The 21809-nt window shown below is 38.6% G+C and overlaps 1 protein-coding gene and 1 long non-coding RNA gene across 3 annotated transcripts; one reads left to right on the top strand and one right to left on the bottom strand.

The window, feature by feature from the left end:
- Positions 1–5402: 5402 nt before the first annotated feature.
- LOC149115744 (uncharacterized) lies at positions 5403–11296 on the top strand. 2 transcript variants are annotated; one of them, XR_016206115.1, is made up of 3 exons: positions 5403–5912; positions 7193–9752; positions 10614–11296. It is a non-coding gene; the product is annotated as an uncharacterized LOC149115744 (long non-coding RNA). The 2 variants fall into 2 exon arrangements; XR_016206114.1 differs by lacking the exon at positions 5403–5912 and having other exon boundaries at positions 5922–9752.
- A 9105-nt stretch (positions 11297–20401) lies between these two features.
- On the bottom strand, positions 20402–21722 carry LOC149115743 (uncharacterized). The gene has a single exon (XM_089285943.1). The coding sequence runs from the start codon at positions 21720–21722 to the stop codon at positions 20454–20456; it is 1269 nt and encodes a 422-aa protein (XP_089142069.1). The 3' UTR covers positions 20402–20453.
- Positions 21723–21809: the final 87 nt, after the last annotated feature.

Genomic DNA, 21809 nt, shown 5'->3' with positions numbered 1-21809 from the left:
TTAGCCTCACACAAAACTTTGAATTTCTGAAAAATTTGGCGGGGCTGTGCGGCCTGCTTCCCAAAGCACCTACCCTATTTAAGACCAAAGTCTGCGATTTTTCTAACCTATTTATGGCCTGACCCTGAAATTAATACTCTGTTTCAGACCTACCGTAGTTCTCTAGTTCAGAATGATGTTAAAGGTATTGTGAATGGCTTTAGCTGCTGGTCTTATCGATAATGGTGAAAAAAGTAGCTTCTTCTAAAGAACATACCTAATTCAAGACTAGAGTGCAAAAACCATACCCAGTTTGAGACCAAAATGACCAAAATCGATACTCTACTTCTGCCTAAAATGTGTTAAAAAAAAAAAAAATTGTCCTTCTGACGCTGGACATACCTATATGGCCGATATAAGGGAGCACCCCCTGCCCTAGGGCAGAGTCAAAGTGAAGTATCACAAGTAAATACATTTCGAAGCACGTTGACTGTAATAACTGATACATGTGTAGCCAACTTAAATTAATTAGCCCCTTGCTCTTTTACAATAGGTTCAGTACTAAACCTCACCTGGACGAAAAAACCCAGGCTATGGCAACTGAGCAGATCAGTGCGGTGCAAAGCGGCGCATTAGCACATATCCCCCTCACCCCAGGACTTCTCATGCACAAGATATCAAAACCCCGGCCTTTCTCAGACTTTGAATATCTTTCCGGAAACGAAACACTATTTCTTTCTAAGAAATAGCTTCTTGTTTTTTTGTTTTTTTTTGTTTTTTGTTTTTTGTTTTTTTTTGCAGGTTTATGGATCGCGTCTGTGGCTCGGTTCATAAACCTGCCAAAAGAAGAAGAAACATTAGGCAGTAAGCAAAGATTATTCCATTTTTTTTCTGCTGTAGGATTGCTGGGGAACCTCGATGGCTGGGTTCCATTCATGCTTTTATTCACGTTTTCCGGCATTACCTTTCAGTTTCTTTTTCCACTCCGGCTCACAAATAAGCTTTCTTCTGGTTTCTTCACTTAGTAACGACACTCTATTTATGTTCTAGCGAAGGCGGCCGGGATAACCGTTCGGCTTGATGCCATCATTCGCGCGAAAAAGATGATGATCAGGAAATTTCCATGAAATGTTTAATGATTGGCGGATCTTTGTACCAGCTGTCCGCGCCCTATTTGACAATATAATTAGAATTTCTTATTTTGTGAGTAGCTCAACAAAATGATGATGAAGTGATCAATCAGCTTGTGCCTCAAATTGCCTTTTTGTTTTCATATCTAACTTAACATCTATGAAACTGAAAACAGACAGTTTCCTATGACATCAATGCTTCAACATGCAGATGATGTAGTCAAAGCTGGCGGGATTGTTTTTCAGCTCTGCTCGAAGCATGATAAACAGTCGGTAAATTTTCTTCCTCCTGTTATTGTTTGGTCATGCATTAAATTGTCCACCAGGACGATTCAATGATGCTTTATCACAGAACGCATCTTGTCGGAGTTGAAATTTAGAAATTTTAGTGTCCAAAATAATGATTGCATAAACCGCTTAATCAAAGGCTGCCGCGCAAATGTGATAAGAATTTACTCTGCAGAGACATGAAGTTTTCTCGTGCACGTGTATCCAAGTCAGTCTTTAACCAAAGAGACTCCTCCTCGTGGATTGCATATGACTTCAACAACGGCTTATAACTTTAGGATCAGATTCAAACTTGGATTATAGCACATGACAGCGTCAGTTTCTTTAATCAAAGGCTCTGTGAGCAAACCCGTCGATTTCCCAGTGCGTGATGATTGATGTGTGTGGCTTACGGGTTATTCTAGTTATAAAATAACTATATTGACTTCTGGCGATACTTGTTGTAACAGCCGTCTGCCTTTTTCTTTAAAAAAAAAAAAAAAAAAAAAAAGAATGGCTTAACGTACATACTCTGCATGAGGTACAAGAACTGCAAACCTCCACTACATGAACTGCATTGCTCCGATGGATTTACTCATTCTCGATTGAGCCACTCTACCTTGTAAACTTCTCGCCTGAGGACAAAAGCGTAGCTTGCTTTACGCGACTCAGCGCCGCTAGATCGAGTGCGAATAGGTTGCGAATAAGATCCTCATCTGCTCGCGGGGTAGGTGCGAAAGATCTTCAGAGTAACGTCAAAAAACCGTGTTCTTATCGGTTCCAAACTTGAAATAAGTAATGTAGCTACTTGTGGATGTTTTTCACCAGAAAAAAGGTTTAACAGGAAGAAAAAAAGACCAGCGGCTTAAAAAAAAAAAAAAAAAAAGGCGACGAATCCCGGAATCGAACTTGGGTCCACTAGATTGGAACGCGGGTGCTAACCATAGTAACACGTTAGAAACCTTGATTAGCAAATATGCGAATTAGCTAACAAATATTGATTTAGATGACTTCATGTTGCGTGATTGAGGCCCCGTCCACACGTATCCGGATATTTTTGAATCCGCAACTTTTTCTTTCCGGATACGGCTTCCGTCCACACGCATTCGGCAGCGAATCTGGATACTTTTGAATCCGCTCTCCAGATCGGAAAAAATATATCCGCAACGAATGTGATGACGTTTTGGACGCTGAATGCAGATATTTTCGAATCTGATGACGTCGCAAAATCGCGTCCAGTCTCTTAGCGAACCTTAAACCAATATGACGGCACAACGTGTAGGCCTCGTTTCTCTAGAGTGAATCCCGATACCATCGGATGCGTGCGGACAGGCGAATTCAATTTGAATACGCTACGTGTGCACGGGGAAATTTTTAAATCCGGAAAGAAAAAGTTGCAGATTCAAAAATATCCGCATAAGTATGGACTGGGCCTAAATCTACTATAAATAGACATAAAAAGCTTTCCGGGAGAGCTGTTGTGTTACTTTGCGATATGATAGCTCATCAGCCTATTAAAATGTCAAAGTGTATCAACTTGGACAAACCCACAAATGTTTGTCTGTGGGCAAAATTTTAATGCTCGGATTGGATTTCTCCTCGCTCCCGCTATGTGGGATTCGTCTTCCAAAGTGACCTGTTTCTTCACTGTTACTTGCGTAACACGGAGAGTTTGTCCTCAAGATCAGGATTTTCTCACGGTGGATTCCACGTCCGCGGTTGAAACTTATAATCTGGCGTAATCATGAGCTTTTTAGAGGCTCGCAAGACCGCGGTGTTCTTTATTAGATACTTTTTTGACAAATGCTACGATGGCCTCAACGAAACTGTTCGCTTTAATTTCGGAAATTTAATGTCAGGAGCTCAACCTTCCAATAGTGCCATCGATATGTAGAGCGGATTGCCTCTTGTCAATCTTTACTAGACTTCGGAGCGCAAATTTACAACAGGAACTTCATCTCTATCATCAAAAATGTTCCCAATGCGTATTACAAAAGCCACATTTTGTCTTATTACTCGGGCTTCCGCAGGAGAGCCCAAGTCATAAAATGAAAGCGTTTTGATTGTCAAAAGAGGGGTCATGGCCCCAGGCGTTCCATGCGTAGACCATGGAAACTGGGGACGAGAAACGCGACATTGCTCGCTCTTCGTGACAGAACGCGGTGTTTTGCGAAGAAAGTTTTGGTGACAATCGCGCCTTATACGTTCATCTCACAAACAAAGATGTCGATCATTTTCGGAAAGGGTCGGTCCACGAATTATGTTACTTGAAAGCCAGCCAGGTAAGCAAAAGTCAAGCTCGAAACGTTCTCACGGGATAACAACTGAGCCCATCGCGGTCTGAGTTCAAACTACGAAAACACTGATAAAAAATAGGCAGTCAATGACTGCATGTGGCTACTGCTGTTACCATTTAGAATATTGTAGTAAAACAAATCATATTGCAATAAAACGAGCTAAATACGAAAATGTTTTTGGACTGGTGGCTCATTAAAAACATGAGACTTGTTTCTTGCACCGCGTAATATAAGCTTATGTCGATCTCCAAATTTGTCAAGATAAGACTTTCGGTAATTTGAATTAAATATCTTACCTCCAAGTTAGTTGGCTTTCTAGTAGTGTGCAGGAAAAACAAATAGCGTGTGATTTTGGAGGCAAATTGTGCGGGAAAATGAAGTCTTCCAGTGTGCGGGGAATTAATTGTGCAGGATTATTGACGAACCAATGTTAACGTCAATGTTAAGTCCCAAGGAAAATCTGCATTGGCGATAGTCTAGCCAAATTTATTTCATTAGTAGTTCAGATATTTTTAGCAGTCTTAGCAATGGCCAATTCTTTTAGAAAATTGTCTCTGACTGCTAAAGAAAATCATGTTGCGTGACATGAACTAGACGAGTATGAAACCAAAATAACTAACAAGACAGAATGCCGCATTTCCCCTTATAAATGAGCTCCTTTTTAAAAATACTACTACCTCGATTCAATAAGAATATGTAGCTTATTATATTTCTTCATAAACTGCGCTAAGGGTGGCAAATTCTCGGACGTTATCCGCAAAAAACCCAACTTGAAAGTTTATGCAAACTATATGCCATGCAATTTGCGCCTTGTCATAGGGCTTTTGTTTTCGCGAAGGAGTTTATCCGTATTCGCTCTCCAAAGGAGATATGACACTTGAAAAGGGTTTAAGATCGAAAAACGGCAAAGATGTTCAGCTGCACAATTAACTCGGATCGTCACGACCAGTAAACGAACTTCGCACAATTTCTGCTAGCATGAACAAAGAAATCGCCATAAGTTGTAAAAAGGCCCGGAGAATTCTTTGCAAACAAGTTTTCCATAAATGCGTAGACAGCTGTGCTTCATTCTTGAACCAAGATGGTTAAACTCACAACTTGCGATTGGATTAGGAGAATACTCAACGAAGAAACTTGAATAGTAAATATCTAAGCGGAACTCTTATACTAAAATATCCTGATTCCTTGATTTGTTTTTATTGTGTCCAATACGCGTTTTAGTAAAGTACGATTTGATACTGCAGTACGAAGCCCGAGTAAACGCTCTTAGAGCCTCTAGTTTACAGTTGACTGTTAATTTAAGATTAAAATAGACCAATTTTGATATATTAAAATTCATCCTAACACAGTAGACCTCAGTACGAGGCTCTGGGGAATAAACCCCACAAACTCTGTAGTTATTCCCCAGAGCCTCGTACTGAGGTCTATTGTTTTAGGCTGAATTTTAATATATCGAAATTGGTCTATTGTAATAGAAATGTCAAATGAACTATACCCAGAGAGCAAACAAAACAAGTTTCCATTTTTAGTGCAACAAAAGCAGGCACATAGACCTTGACCTAGAAATGTAAAACGATGCATGTGCCTGCAATAGTGACTAATACAGTGATTTTCAGATGCTTTATCTACTGGTCAGCAGAATTACTCCAAAAAGTGAGTTAAAAGATGATGGAAGGACATCGTTTGCATACAGGGGCGGGGCAGAAGACTCCTGAAATTTTTGTACTAGATCATCCAACAAAAAGTGACGTCACATCCGGTTTAAACGGTGCCGCGCAGCCCGTTTCCCAAAGCGAAAAATGGCGTTTCGATTGGGGAAGATTTTCTTCTATTTGCAAACCATCAGGTCCGTGTCCTTCCATACTGAGGATAGAAATATCGTGAAGGCACATTTCTTCGACTTTTGAAGCAAAACTGTTGGCAAAAGAGAACACTTTAGTATTGTTTTGAAGGAAAATAACGGAGAGCCTTGTGTCATCGAATGGCGGATTTTACACATATTCAAAACTGGTGTTGTTCCGACTTTTGGTTCTTATTGTTCGTGATTCGGTTATAACACTAAGTGCAATAGCCTATAATGTTAACAATAACCTGGATGAAGTATTGCTGGCCATAGTTTGCACTGTGCACAACGGGAACATATTTAACAGAAGCCGTTTTTTTTCTGAAAGTGAACACAGTTGAAGCTCTGTATCCACGTGCGTGCGGTGGAAAAGACATGCTGAAGCGTATACTCAAGGTTAGTATCCTATTTCCGTATCTCTTGTTGAATACGGTTTTTCTCTGTCAGAAATAAGTAATGTTGAGAGTTAGAGGCGAGCTTTGGAGATATCAGATTTCCCCGAAGAGATCAACAAAGGGGTGAAGCACTCCCCCACCAAATTTTCTGGGAGTACCCCCCCGGGTACTGTGAAACTGTTCATAAATATACATGTATGCTGGACAGAATTCAAATTTTATCCAGTGGTCAATTGTATATTCCTCTGTATTGTCTGAACTGCAATGCTGGCCTAGGGATCAACTTCTTTGGGCAGTTACAAAAGAGGGGGGTTGGCCTGTTTATAGGGTTAGCTCCTTAGCCCTTAACTTTACCTCCGCTTTTGACAGGTACCCACTTCTACAGTGACCCGGGGCGGGGGGGTACTCCCTTATTTGCACTATAGGGGTATGTGTGGCCCCAAAAGGTATGGTTTTTCAGTCGTTTTGGTCATAAATAGGGTATCAGTTTTGGCCATTTTGGCCTTAAATAGGATATGGGTTTCGTACTCTAGTCTTGAATTGGGTAATGTTGTTTAGAAGAAGCTACTTTTTCATCATTAGTGATAAGACCATAAACAAAAGACTGTCAAAAATTATGTTTAGGGCAACTGTGTCAGTTACCATGGTGGTAAATAGGTTATCAAATTTTTATTCTGGTAATAAATAGTGTAGGGAGAATCGCAGATTTTGGTAGTCATAATTAGTTAATTCAACTATTTTGAGATTTTAAATATATGTTCTATATATCAAATTGACTCAACAAGAGATGCTGTGGGAACACAGGCCGCTGGTGATTGTTTTCACAGCTTTTTTAGTTCTTCCAAAGATCTGTTTACAACACCTCATCTTCTGTTAATCTGGTGGAGATACAATGTAGCTCTGTAGCAGCGGGATCTTTGTTCATTATTTGATCAATGTTTAAATGACATCTACCTTCCATCTTGTAAAGAAAGAATGATAAATGGCTGTCTCACATGCATGCATCAAATAATTCACAAAGGTCAGTTGTGATTGCTCCATTGTGGGTGGGCTGAGAATTCTAGCTTGGTTTGATCTTAAAGTGATTGTTTGCCATTTATTTCCCCATGCATTTGGCTGAATATGACCCTGCATGACTATTCAAAACCCTTATTGAATAATCAAATGGGCAATATCCCTCTTTGTTTGAGTTTCCCTCAGTCATTCAATCACAGTGGGTTTTGCTGAGTTAATTTTCTTTTCTTTGTAAATTGATATTTCTGCTTTAAATTCTAAATCTAGGCATCATGTGACACTCGCCATGCGAAGAGTTGTCCTGGTTAGCCAAGCCAAAGTGTTTATATGAAGAAAAGTTGCCCTGCCTGTCAGGGTGCCAAGGCGTGACACGAGCCAAGGCTAGACAACTCACCCACCCCTGTTGTCTTGCAGGCAAGACAGGTTCATGATCCTAAATGTAAACAGCTGGTTTATTTTTCAAAGAAATAAATGAAAAGTTAGCTTGGCCAGGGTAACTCAGGAGAAGGGTTGTCTTGGGTACCCAAGACCATATAAATGGTCCCTAGTAGGGCCATTCTATTTTATTTCCACACTCCCTCTTCCTTTGTTGACATGAGCTTTAGACGGGGCTATGAAAGAGTTATTTCTGCAATTTTATCTTTTCTGTTAGGTGGTAAATATTGACTTATTTAGTGAGTGTGGCTGGGGGAAGGGGTTGTGGATATAAAATGGAATATCTCTAGTCAGCTCTGGGCCCAAGTTGTGTGTTGTCTAACTGAGTATACAAACTATACTTTCCAAAATCTTTATGGGTCGGTGTTTGAGAGGATCATCTTATATGTTCATCACTACAGTGGAACCCTGCCTTATGGCCACCCCATTCACATAGCCACCTTGTTATTACGGCCACTTGATTCTGGCTTGAACAAAGGCTCAGTCAGTTGGTCATTTTCTTATTTAAAGAACCCCTTTAACCACACTGGTAATGTGGTCAGATTTTTGTGGCCCAGCAGCCGGATTAACAGAGTTCCACTGTAATTTAAAATTGTCAGTGTTGGTTGTTTTAAGAATATTTGTACCTCACAGAGGTGAAAATGAATTTGAGCTATTACCCACGAAACAAAATTCTGGATCGTACATTTTAGGAGTAATATACACAATTTATAATAAGCATCAGGCATCACTTTGATAGTGAAGTCCCATAACTCTGTTATTTGGAGATTGGTTATCCACTATCCCTGAAATTACCGAGGCTGATATCTCTATTATCATGTCATCAAAGCCATAATATTTTGACACCTACTGTAACAAACACAGTTTCCTTAAGCAGTAACAAGAGTCTTTCTTTAGTAAACCAAAATAGTACTTGCTGCCAGGTGCTTTATAAAAGTAAAACCCTTCCAGAAGCCTTCACAAAGTAATATCAGTTGCTAACAATTTTTTTGTGGCTGATTTAAACCTTGTAATAAGTCATACTGAACTGGCCCAAGTTTAATATACATTTTGTTGCATTAAGCTCACATGTTTTCAGTTTTCATGTTTTCAGTTTAAAGGAGAAGGTCACTCCAAAAAGCTTACTTTTTTTGTCTTCACTTATAGCAAGTGAATATTCAGCATTTCCACTCACCAAAGGTTCAGCCTCAGAAGTGCCTGCTGTCCTTAAGAAATTCATCTCGAAATTAAGAAACGACTTCGGAGGCCACCATTTTGCAACTGTCTTGGCAACCTGAGGCTGTGTTTATGTGACTTCATTCTGTCCAACTCGAAATTGGTGGGAAGGAGAAGAACCTGCAAGTGACTTGGCATCCGTCACAAGGAGTTTAGAGCTTGTTTAGCTCAAAATAATATGTCTCAAGAGCAGCCATAACCCAGAGTGGTAGTCAAAAGGCTTGTCGCAAGCTATCAGGGCAAAATCCATCAGACAGAATGATGTCATGAAAACTTGGCCTGGGTGCTTCTTTGGAGGCGAACTTCATAAGGAAAACCTGCACTTCAGACGCTGAAACTTCTGTGAGTGGCTAACCTTAGTGCAAGGTTTTCATTAGCGTTGACATAAAATTTATGTTTTTTGGAGTGACCTTCTCCTTTAAAATACACACATTAAGACTTAACTCAGTAGCAAGGTACCTCTTGTATGACCAGTAACAGTATACATGTATCCAAAAAACAAAATATATATTGTCCAAACTCAGTCATGTTAGTAGTGTTAGTGTCTAATGAGTTCCTGCAAAGAGATAATTATACAATCATTCTTGCAACTCACCCCAATATTCTGGGAGTCTCCCACCTACCATTTAGATCATCCATCCCAGGCAACTTTTGAACTATTGTCCAGATACAAGGGACCATGGGCTCCTAGGGACAGTGCTTTAAAGTGCTATTATGATGAAATTTGCAGATGTCCTCCATAATATGAGCATAACAGTTTTGTTACCATGGCAACATACTGGGTTTCAACCTTTCCTGATGATTATAGGCTTTTCTGGCCACCTTTGGCTTTCCATTTTGATATTTGCCAATGGTGCCTCATCAGCATGATCTAGGAAGCATACATGTATTAACATGCAAGGTCAAAGTCGTAGCCTCGTTTAACGTTTTTCAAGCTGAAAATCACTGAATTAGTGAAATCAGGTTAGAGGGGACTGGAAAAGAGCAAGTTGCCATGGGAAAATACAGGCTGTATATAATTTTTATAGCCATAGGTGTGTTTCCTGTAGTTCTAAGTATAAGCCTACCAACCTGATGTAATATTGGGTTAAGTGTATGACAACATCAGTCACCTCATTTGCATATTTCTATTTTTCAACCTACATATCTTTGGAACTGATGCAGATATCTGCAAAAGGTAAACAGCATTTTTAATCTTTTGTGGAATGCTAGGTGATACACCTGAAAATTCTGACTCAAGGAGTGAAAATTTAAGGATAGAAGCACTTTAAAGCATTGAGTTGAATTTATGCTGTTGGCAAAATTTTACTCTAAGGTGTCGAAAGGAATTTGGAGGGGAATTTGGTGTGGTTATTGAATTGACAGATGTTGGTTCTGTTATTATTGTCATTATCTTCTATATTTTTGAGGCAGAATGGTTGTTGGCAAAAGCATAACTGGCAATATGCTCACTGACCTGTGTTTAGATGTTTTCAGGTTTTTGTCTCTGACAATGAAGGTCAATTTGAGTAGTTACACTGTCTTTACAATAGAACATAAGGATATTAATAGTATAGCTATATTTCAATATCCTCATACTAAAATTATAGTAATTTTATGGCTCAATTTCTACCTCTGCTTTAATTTGTTTAAACCAGTTTATTTTTTTAAACCAATTTAATTTCATCAAGGGGGAAGGGGGAATCTGAGAGCAACAATAAATTAGACCAACAAATATAAGGACATTTGCAATGGTTGCTTTCATGGCTTAGTGGAGATGAAGTGGACCAAAAAGTCAGAGATCTGATGTTTGAATCTAGGTCTGTCTGTACAAAGATTGTATTGTAGTATAGGAGTATTATGGTAAGTTATCACTTATGTTGGGGGGTTGATATGGGATCCTGGCTGTGCTGTTGTAGGGTAGGAATAGGGACTGAGGGGTGGGTGGTGTGCTTGTGATCCTTTTTAAAAACCACTCTAAAAGTGGAAACAAACTGATTTCAATTGAAAAATTTGCAGCACAGGTAAAAATGATACATTATATCTTGTTTTTTTATAGGTGGTAAATGAGCAAATACCCTCATGATCAAGAGACCTGTCCAAGTGTGATTTTTTTTTTACTGATAATGGAAATCATAATAAAGATGCAAAGCCACCTTGGTGTGATTTCTTCCTTGACAGTGAAGTGCAACCTAACCAAAAGTTGCATTCTGTAAGAGGTTTACAAAAATTAAATGGAAAATTAAACTACACCAGTTTGTATTAATTTTATAAGTACTCCTCTCTCCAAAATATATTTGGTATGTTGTCGTACATGTACTGGCAAGAATATAATGTAGAAATTTTATGGGAAATGTTTCCATTCAAAAAATATGCAGCTCGGACACAATAACAATAATTCTCATTTCTGTGGTGTTTTCTTTGGTGTGAAAGTGTAAAAACAGATTCTATTACCCTACATGTAAGTTGAAGAATATAGGAGCTCCTCTGCAAAAGTTTGTTGTTGTTTTTTCTGTTCATTTTTTTTGTTGAACATTTATGTTTTCCTATAAGCAGTTTCTTCTCAACACATTGTAAGATAATAACTAGCCATAAAAAGGACGTTTTTGTCTCAGAGATCATTTTCAAGTGATTTTCATTTATATTCTTTATTTTCTTTGGGCAGAGACGTTTTGAGAATTTCCCTAAAAATATCACAAGGTACAAAGGAAGGGGCAAAAATAAAAGTTGTTTTCATTATCAGTTTGAGTCTCTCTCTGAAGCTGCAAAGTATGGTTATTTTATACTCTTGTGGATAATGTTAGGCCCATTTTAATTCAAAATACAAATGCGAACTTACATTGATAATCACACAATTCCTTAAATTGGCACTGTTTTGTTTTTTGCTTTTTTCCAGAAAACAATTTGAACATCCTTTTTACACAAGGAGAGGCGGGGGGGGGGGGGGGGGGGGAAGGTATTTTACATAGTTTTAAATGGGGAAGCTGCACCTCAAGGTCCAACCCCTTAATACTGTATCCCTTTTCTAAACCCTTAGAAAGTAGTTTTAAAATATCTTTTTGAACAATATATCAGAATCCCCTCATTCTGGCTCATGAGAGTAAATGAGAGATTATCAACAACATTTTAGAGCTAGAAGAAGGAAATCCCTAAAAGAAAGATTTCGGTACCCTTTCATTATACACCTGAATTCAACTTGTCAGAAATCCCTTACCCTTTAATAGTTATATCTGAAGCCTGAAAACTTTTGAGCAGAGCTTCCCGATATATATCCTTACAAGGAGTCCTCCCACATACACAATCCAGGAACTCTTGACAAGTTGCGATGAAGCTGGCTTTAAGACTGTCTGATAAGGCAGCTTCTTCAGTTTTTGAGAACAAACTTGTTACTCTCAGTCAACTTCTAGTATGGAACCTTTTCTTTTCTGGTCTGGTCCAAGTTCACAGACACTACTAGCTAGCAATCACTTTCACAACACTAACACTAGCAATGTCAGTTGCAGTCTGGTTGTTCAGTTTCACCGCACCATGTTTCATGGTCACTCATCATTGTCAGACATGAGTTCATAATAGCTTGTAACATTCACCAGCCTGATAGTGTCATTGTTGCTATTACCTGTTCCCAGACTTCCTTTTATGGCTGGGTGTTGGGGCATGATATTTCATTACTGTTTGCAAACAGTTTGTTAAGATCGCACATTGAAAGCGTGATGAATTAAAATAATTGAACTCTATGAGAGAGAATTGTCAGAATTGCTAGGGTTCTCTCATTCTCTGGAACTGAAATGTCTTGATGTAAGCTTATATAGAGAAAGCAAACTGAAAATAGGGCAAAATGTCTAAGTAACCTTTCAAAATAAGTTGCAAAGACATTTGATAGTTAGGGATTAAACGATAGGGAACTTGGTCTGTAAACAAGGCAATTGAAAGGAATCGAAGCAATTAAAGGTGCATGCTTGACCTCACAGGATCGGGCGGGGGGGGGGGGTGTATTGAAACTTTATAGTGTCACTGACATTTAACACTGTTGAAACAGAAAAATAAATTACACTATAACTGAAAAAAAAAAACACGACATGCCCCGATTACTGAATCGCCCATAAAAATATCCTCTTGTTTATATTTAAGGGGTTCACGGCCTGCTAAAGTACATGTTAAAGGAAGCGTTTGCCATTATTAAGGGATTACCAAGGGAAACATTAAGATATCTCGTTTAAGGTTCTTAACAAATCGTAACAGAATTTATAATGCCAGTTTGAGTCACAAGCAAGAACAAGAATTTGAGTTAGTGTCGATTGGCAAGAAAGTTCCGCCCCGTTATGTGTGTGGATCTTTACAGTGTGATACGATTAACAGCTCTGTGTTTGTTAATGGTAAATTTCAAAAAATGGGCTTCTGTTAAATAGGTTCTCCCACGGCTAGAAAACTGACATGGCGCTTTTCTCTCAGTGTAATACCTACCTAAGAGAATAGGATATTTGAATTGAGTGCAACTTACCTAGAATTCATTATTTCCACGTAAACGATGACTCCTGTGGAATTCAGTTACGAAGAAACGACGACATTTCGTAAAAACACACGCCTTCAAAACAGCGTCTTTCTGAACAAATAATTGTTCTGTTCCACAAACAAACGATATGGCGAGGAAGAAGACAAAATTTTGTTTATCATGGCCAAATAAAACGTTAGAAATATCCCGCCGATCGCGAAATATTGCTGTTTTACTTACAGGGAGAACGATTATGTCGCAGTCAAATTTTATTTCGCCGCTCAGCCCGCTTTTTCACCGGATGTGACGTCACTTTTTGTTGGATGATCCAAACACACAAAAAGTGCCAGGCGTCGCAGAGTGTTCTCCCCCGCCCCTGTTTGCATATCATTTGCATAATCTGAACCACAACTAAAACCCTATAGATTGCTTACGCAATCTCCGGGTTAAAAAGTGTTTACACCTGTGTTTAATCAAAAGGCTTTTTAAGCCGTCTCGTGATACATGAGACGGTCATGTTTCATGTAATAAAGATATCTCATTGAACTAGCTTGTTCGGTCCGTATTGGAGATATATTGGTTGCGTTCTTGTTTTTTATTATTTTTTTTCTTTACAGGTTTGTAGACCGAGTCCCAGGCGAGGTCCATAAACCTGCAAAAAAAGAATTTAAGATAATTGCTTCATTGTGATTGGCTGAGAGCAGGCCAATTCATCGTTCATTTTTAATTTGTACCGCAGTGCAAATTAATGGGCGTGCGTTCGTAATTTTCCCATTCATATAATAGATGAGTTATCGTTTGAAAGCTTGGGCAATTGAGGATTTACACTACGCGTCATATTTGAGAATTCCTTCAAATATCACTCCAAGTAATAATACTTAAGTGCACTCCCATTCATACGATTACCAACAGTTATATGGTTCAAATGAGGTTATGTAATTACGCAAAAGATCTACTACTGCCTTTATAAAATAGTTCCGAAAAATAATTCGAAAACCATGTTTACGGCCCTCATTCAAAAACCCTATCTACCGACGAGAGCACACGTACTATCGTAAATATTTTATAATGGACTATGGTTCACGCTTAGTTATACTAAATTTGATTGTGCAGCTCTGATTGCTATGTTACAAGCGTATTTAGCGTTTTGACTCCGTAACAGGCTACGGTAATTTCTTGTAGCCCTCTGTCCTTACTTATCTCACCAGTAAAAGCTCCTGGATGGAGAGCAGTTTTATCAACAACTTACTTTCCACAACCCCATAATTTGTATAGGTAATCATACGGTTTCGAGTTCAATTTGGAATTAATTTGCACGAGTGAGTTTTTCAAAATGCTGAAATTGCACAAGCCGCTTCGGCGAGTGTAATTTTAGCTTTTTGAAAAACTCTCAAGTGCAAATTAATTCCAAATTGAACGAGAAAAACCATATGATTATTTATTAATAATATAAACATGAAAAAATTCGCGTGGTCGAAGTGCGGGAAGACCTTTCTTGAAGCCATTTTTTTTACCCGAGAAAACTTTTTTCAAAGTTTCGCACAAAATTTTCGTCATCATTTAACGTGATATCATTGGGTTATGGAATTTCATATTTTCTTTCAGCCAATCATAATCCAGAATTACGATGTGTAATTTGCACTGGTGTTACGCTTTTGCAATGGTGTTACACTTGAACTGCACTACTCTCAGCCAATCAGAATCGAGTTATTTTTTCATGTATATTATTATACTTGTAACATGATACCTCTGGGCGTGAGACTTTCTGTGCCATTCATGGACGAGATGTACCTTCGCGGCCTTTCGGTTCCGTAATTTTCGAGAAATATCGCTGTATCTATAATGTGCAGTCCCCTCCACCTCGGTTTGAATTCAACGATAAACATGATGTCTTCTCTATTGGCATGAACACAGAGCAGTGCAGTAGACACACATAAAAAAAAGAAACACTTAGTTTTCAAAGCATGTCATATATATTTTTATATTCTTAGGCCATTTTTCCTTCATTTTTGAAAGTAACAAACATCATTACTCTTCTAGCAATATACGAGAGTGATTATGTGGAGGGGAGGGGTACATTCGATGTCTAATAGTGAAATTTTGGGCATTTGTCTGTTGACGAACATTGGAAGAAGTCATTTCTTTTCAATTTTTCCAGACCACGAGGGAATCAAAACACAGTTAATAACTTAGGTTTGGCATGAATAAATCACTTGTTTTAGACACTCCGACAAAACCAAGCTCGACTCACTAATACAATTCACCTAGTTATATTAAAACACAAATTTGGGTGTGTTAAACACTTGCAGACCATGAATGGAATGACTTCCGTGTTGAGCAATAAACACAAACATTTTTTAAATCAGTTTTGAACAACTGTTAAAATAAGCGATACTGTCGAAAGACGATCAAAGCCGTTAATTTTATATGACCTAAGGCCTTGTATGTCAAAGCAAACCATGGTAACACTAGCCACAAATACATATTCTGGACCGTTTTTGATTTGTGTGATTAGCTACGAAATAGATGTGAGCTGGGTTAGCTTAAATTCTCCACGTTTAATTGACATAACAGTGAAAGAGTAGCACAAGAAATAGGATGTTTTTTTCAATTTAATCGCTGCGTGACAAAATATGGGCGAGCCCTTGTTTACAAAAATTGTCTCATTACCATAAGCGCTTCAGTCACTGATGAAACGACAAAAATATCTGAATTTTCTCGTGATTGCTTCCTATGAAACCGTTAGTATTAAAAGTAAATTTATTTCCTACAGCTTTCCTCAGTGTGTATTTTTGTGGATAGCTTCTTTCTGGCATGGCTTGTCAACCTCTACATTTCTTAATGGCTCTTTACCTGAAACTGTGAAAGCAATACTGGAATGAGTAAAAAGCTTTCTCGCTATGCCGCACAGAAACACTGAACAAAACAAACACATTATGAACTGTTTAAAAGCCGAACGATAAAGACAGAGTCACCTAAAAAGATTTCATGGACTGTGCTTGATAGAAATAACATTGACGTGCCAGTTTTTTATAGCCGGGGGTGCTTAGAAATGCGCAGTAAAATGAGTACCGGATTAAAGCCTTGTGGTAAGCTTTAAAATGTTGTTATGCAGCGTTCTTTACCCTCCTTGTCGACTCTTTTTGTTTTTTAGCCCTTGTAGCCTGTGCAATTCCATTTGTAGTTACAGTTTTCTCCATAGAAAGGCGGTAAGAAACGAACGGTACACATAGCAGCACCAGGAACGACTTATGTTCCCTCGCAGACATCATAAAGATCGGCGATGTAGGCTTGACGATTTTCCAAAAGGGTCGTCACCACAGCCGGTGCACTCAAACAACATGTTCTGAAATGTGAAATAACGTTTAGAAGAGTGAGTCAGGGAGAATAACGTTTTTAAATATATAAAACTGCGCAAACCCCACAATAACCAGTTTCACAATCTTGTTGTGTGGATGCCGTCCACAAATTGCGCATGCGGAAGTATTTCAAAAATCTTTATTCAACAGCGTCATCGTGGTGGTTAGCTTAAATTTTTCAGACTTCAAGAAAGTGCTTTTTATCCCACTGTCATACTAGAGTACTTCTCGTTTTAACTGATGGCATTTGCTTCTCGGCCGCGCAGCTTATTCTCTCTCCAATTCAAAATGAAACTTAACTCTCACCTTGTTTTCTTTGTTACACCCTCAGTAAACTTGTTGGTGTTTCTTGTGGGCTCTGCAAATAACCACTTTGCGTGTAGCCAAGGTCTTTCAAGCGCAAAATTCAAACAGTTTCTTTTAGTTGGATGAGTTGTCCGCCATTATCAGGATTTCGTTTGAAGCAGATCTAGCTCAACTCTGACCACAAGGTACTGAAGAAAAAAAATGCAAATGAAACCTTGCACCTCGTTTTGCACGGGCAAAATGCAGGGCGACGTTGCTTGATCTTTTGTCGAGTTCGATTAACCGGCCACGCTTGATATATCAATATTCTTATCATGGGTCCTCGTTTCATTGGTCGCTTACCATGCAATCAAAATTCTGAAAATTTGGAACCGGAGACAAATGCTACGGAAATTTGTCGAGAAAAATTCCGGAAAATCCGGAAATTGGTGCATTTCCGATAAGCGAACCATTCAACTGAAAATTCAGTCATTTCGGGAGGAAAGTCAAGCGGAGCGGAAATTCCCGATAAGAAATTTCCGAAATATTCGGTATACCTCGCAAGGCTGTCCACTCTTCCTGAAATTCCGAAAAATACTATTCCATTTGTCATTGGAAATTATTTGGAGAGAGTTCAGAGCTAGGTAATTTTTTGAAAATTTAAAGTGGCTCTGAACCCTCTTAACAGATTTTTTTAAAAATTTTGTAAGCAGTTTTTTTTAGTTAAAAGGGCTTAAAGCTAAAATTAAATGTGTTTTTAACAGTCAACCTGATATATAAGAGGCGCCCTCTGTAAATTTCAACTATGGCCATTTGGACCAGAAAAAATCAAATTCCTCAAACTTTCTCAGATGAATGGTTTAGATAATTGATTCACAAAAATATAACTTTCAGTTCAATTCGATTCGTATTTTAGCGCTGGGGCCACCATCTTGGTTTTGCCCCGCTTAGAGGGCTTTCAGGGGGCATTTTAGGGCACATTTTTAACAATTTGCCATACAAAGAAAACGATATAAATCCGGGCAAAAACCCTTTATTCGAGACAAGCAAATGTTTATTGTTACATTGAGAGGCTGTTTTGGCAATTTGATCATCACCTGATTTTTTTTACAGAATTTTAAATTTCTTCCCTTTTGGACTACTCATGAAGCGCCATCAAAAACCGAAGTTTAAAGGAAAATATCGCCAAAAGTACATCACTTGAGATCCCAAAACTACCCTCCACTTAAAGAGCGATGTCTCACCTGTAATAAAATTTTGGTGCAGTTAAAACTGTAAAATGTTAGAAGAAGAAGTTTAAACTGTGCTTTTGTCAACAAAGACCGCCGTCCTAATTAGCATAATAACGTGAAAATAACCATGCACAGAGAAAATAATAATATATTCCACTTACCTCGCGACATGTCGACAACTGGATGTTCCAGGATGCCTCATGTTATATTTCCAGTATGTTTCAGCCACATTTTCGGTGATTAGTGTACGAAATAACTCTCAGACATCGCCACGGTTAAGCAGATTTCAACTCTCCGAAGCCCGCTTCATAACATCTATCAATATTATTTGTCTTTCGTCTCATAAGCCGCCGTTTACAAGAAGTTTAACATTTTGCTGAGATCCTAACTGACCCAGAAGTCTGTTAGCAGCCTTTAAAATCCTTTAAAAGCTAGTTACTAGTTTAGTCAAAGTTTCGCACATAATTTTCGTCATCATTTAATGTTTATATCATTGCACTGCGTGAAAGCCAAAATATTCTAGAGTATTCTATACTCGAATATGTGATTGTGATGCAATAGAATCCTAGAGTATTCAAGCCGCACACAACACGTGACGTACACCTGGAATATTCGTGTCGAATATGGTGGAATACGCTCCGTTCATAATCGTTCGAGGATTTTCGTTAAAGTATACCACACATCTGTCGTACTCCTAGAGTATGATGGCGAACCCTTTGTAAAGAGAACTTTATAAAAGAATGTAACAGTTCGGTTGCATAGCATTCTCCTAGAAGCAAAATTTAGACTATGAATTCAAAGTATGTGCGATCTGCGAGTGTATTCGTTTATCCTCGAATACGTGATCTTGACGCTAAAGCTATAGAATTCTAGAGTATTCATGGTGTGTACAACCGTGACGTGGACCTGGAAAATTCTTATCGAATATGGGCATACGGCAGGAGCACGACCGTGTATTCGTTCGTTGACCAGAACAATTTTCTTTCTTTTGGGTCGGTTTTGTTAGGAATCCAAAGGAATTAAAAAGTTTGTTAAACTCGGCAGTTTGAACGCAGTTTGGGGGATATACAAGCTTTGGTATGGGTCCTCAGTACTTCACGTTGGCGTCAGTATTCGATCACGAATACGTTTCATACTTCGCATGAATCCCGTGTCCCAGTCGAACACCACAGAACACTTGAAGTGTGTCGTTTACAATGCCTTAAAACCTCACGTATGCCTCAGTATTCAAACATGAACACGTTTCATACTTCGCATGAGTCTCGTGTTCCAGTCGAACACCACAGAACACTTGAAGTGTGTCGTTTAGAATACCTTAAAACCTCACGTATGCCTTAGTATTCAAACATGAACACGTTTCATACTTCGCATGAGTCTCGTGTTCCAGTAGCACGCTTCATGCTTAGTTGGTTCAAAATAATTCTTTTCATTTAATCAATGCATTTAGAAACGGACAGTTAGGAGGACTACATGTACACGTAGGCTAGGACATAATGAACTTACAAGGATTGTTTCAATTTTTCAAGTTTACCTTTCCCTCTTTCCCTCAGTATTCAAACATGAACACGTTTCATACTTCGCATGAGTCTCGTGTCCCAGTCGAACACCACAGAACACTTGAAGTGTGTCGTTAAGAATACCTTAAAACCTCACGTATGCCTCAGTATTCAAACATGAACACGTTTCATACTTCGCATGAGTCTCGTGTTCCAGTAGCACGCTTCATGCTTAGTTGGTTCAAAATAATTCTTTTCATTTAATCAATGCATTTAGAAACGGACAGTTAGGAGGACTACATGTACACGTAGGCTAAGACATAATGAACTTACAAGGATTGTTTCAATTTTTCAAGTTTACCTTTCCCTCTTTTGAGAAATTTATCAATCCTCATAACTTCACTGAATATTCTGAACCTCACATGTAATTATTGTTATAACAAAGAAGTGATGTACTAAAAAGGTAAACACAATCACTGAAATGAATAATTATACAATGTAAGAGCAACTTTATTTTATCAATTGATGTGTCCATCTATGTACAGTGTACTCTGCTTTAAACAGTCTGTGACATCACAATAAAATTATAAACAGTACAACTGAATATATATTAAATACGATTAAAAACTAACAACAACTATTAGTACATGTAAAAAGCTTGCCTAAAAAGAAAAGTCTTAACCTTAGCTTTTTGTGATATTCTCCCAATAATTATAATTTCAGTTCCTTTCAGGATTTGCTCCAGTCAATTTTTGACTGTAATACATTAAGTTCCTGAATTTGTGTGTTAAGTTCATAAGATATATCTTCCAATCAATGGAATGGTAACAACAACCTTTTCTCTTCCATAATTAAATTTAACTTTGTACTGAACTGTCAAACATTGACTGTGAATTCTTTGTGCTGGAATGAAAGACATTTCTGAATGACTTTCAAAATCAGTACACCATACTTCAAGGGGGTCCGGAAACCAGTTCCTTTCAGTGATAACAATGGGGTGACAGGCCTGCACAACTCCCATCCACGTGTAATAGCCGGTTAAAGCTTTGCTCTAACGAGTATATCCTTTAGGGATCTGCCCCTTTTGTACGAGACAATAGGGGGATCTTTGAATATTCTTCTAAGCAATGGTTGTTGTTGAATTAAATGCCATTTCTGCATAAGTATTTGCTTTAAGTTAGGCACTGAAGGGCGATATTGTGTGACAAAAGGCAAGATTCGCTTGTCTTGTTTACGTTTCTGTTGTAGGGCAGCTTTTCTCTCCTCAAATGTAATTTCTGCGAGAGTTGTTGAAACAAGAGTTTCAGGATACCCTCTTTCGATGAGATTTGTTTTAAATTGTGAAATAGCAGTTTTGAATGCTGTTTCAGAGGAGTTGGTTCGGAGAAGTCTGAACGCTTCGCCCTTGATGAAGCCCTTTTTGACCCCTGGTGGGTGGCAACTCGAGAAATGCGTGTACTGAAATGTTTCAGTAGCTTTGAAATGAGTTTTAATGTCTAGTCTAGACTTTTGTGCAAATCTTTCGCCTTTGTAGACTTTTGTGTCGAGGAACGTTGTTTCCGTGTCGGAAACTTCAGCCGTGAACTTGATAGTGGGATGGTGGCTATTTGCTAGTTCAATGAACTGCGTGACTTCGTCTCTGTTTATATTCCAGATAGAGAATATATCGTCAATATACCTTTTCCAGGCGAGTGGTTTTTGAGCGCTTTGATTTAAGATTTGTGATTCTACCTTTCCCATAAAGATGTTGGCAAAAGCGACTGCCATTTTTGTACCCATGGCTGTTCCATGTGTTTGGAGGTAGTTTTTTCCAGTAAACTGGAATGAGTTTTCTTGAAGTATAAGTTCAAGCGCTCTTTTAAGATGTTGTGTTGGGATGGGGGATTCTCCTTTATAGTAAGATTCGTATGCGTTGCATACCGTTTCTATCCCCTCCTCTTGAGGTATATTTGTGTATAGGCTTGTCACGTCCATTGAAACAAGGATAGCGTTCCCTGGTACTCTCGTTTTTTCTATGAAATTGATGAAGTCCGTCGAGTCTTTCAGATATGACTCCTGTTCTTTTGCTATGGGTTGAAGGAGTTTGTCTACAAATGCAGACAGTCTCTCTGTCGGACCATCACACCCAGATATTATGGGTCTTCCAACCGGAGTTGGTTTGTGAATTTTTGTAAGCGTGTAGAACACTGGTATGCGAGGCGGGTTAGGTGTTTGACAAAACCATAGTTTGGTCATGTCATCAATATAGTTGTGCTGGTGGAGTTCCTTAACTAATTGTTGTACCCTTAGGGATGTCTCTATAACCATAGGACGTTGGTGGACGTCAACGTTGGTGGACGTGGATAGGAGTTGTGTAGGCCTGTCAACCCATTGTTATCACACGTGGATAGGAGT

Source organism: Orbicella faveolata, unplaced genomic scaffold, assembly GCF_042242905.1.
Source record: "Orbicella faveolata isolate gen_17 unplaced genomic scaffold, um_ofav_v1 contig_13, whole genome shotgun sequence".
Taxonomy (NCBI): Eukaryota; Metazoa; Cnidaria; class Anthozoa; order Scleractinia; family Merulinidae; genus Orbicella; species Orbicella faveolata.
Note: the sequence above shows the minus strand (reverse complement) of the source record. Positions and strands in the feature narration are given on the sequence as shown.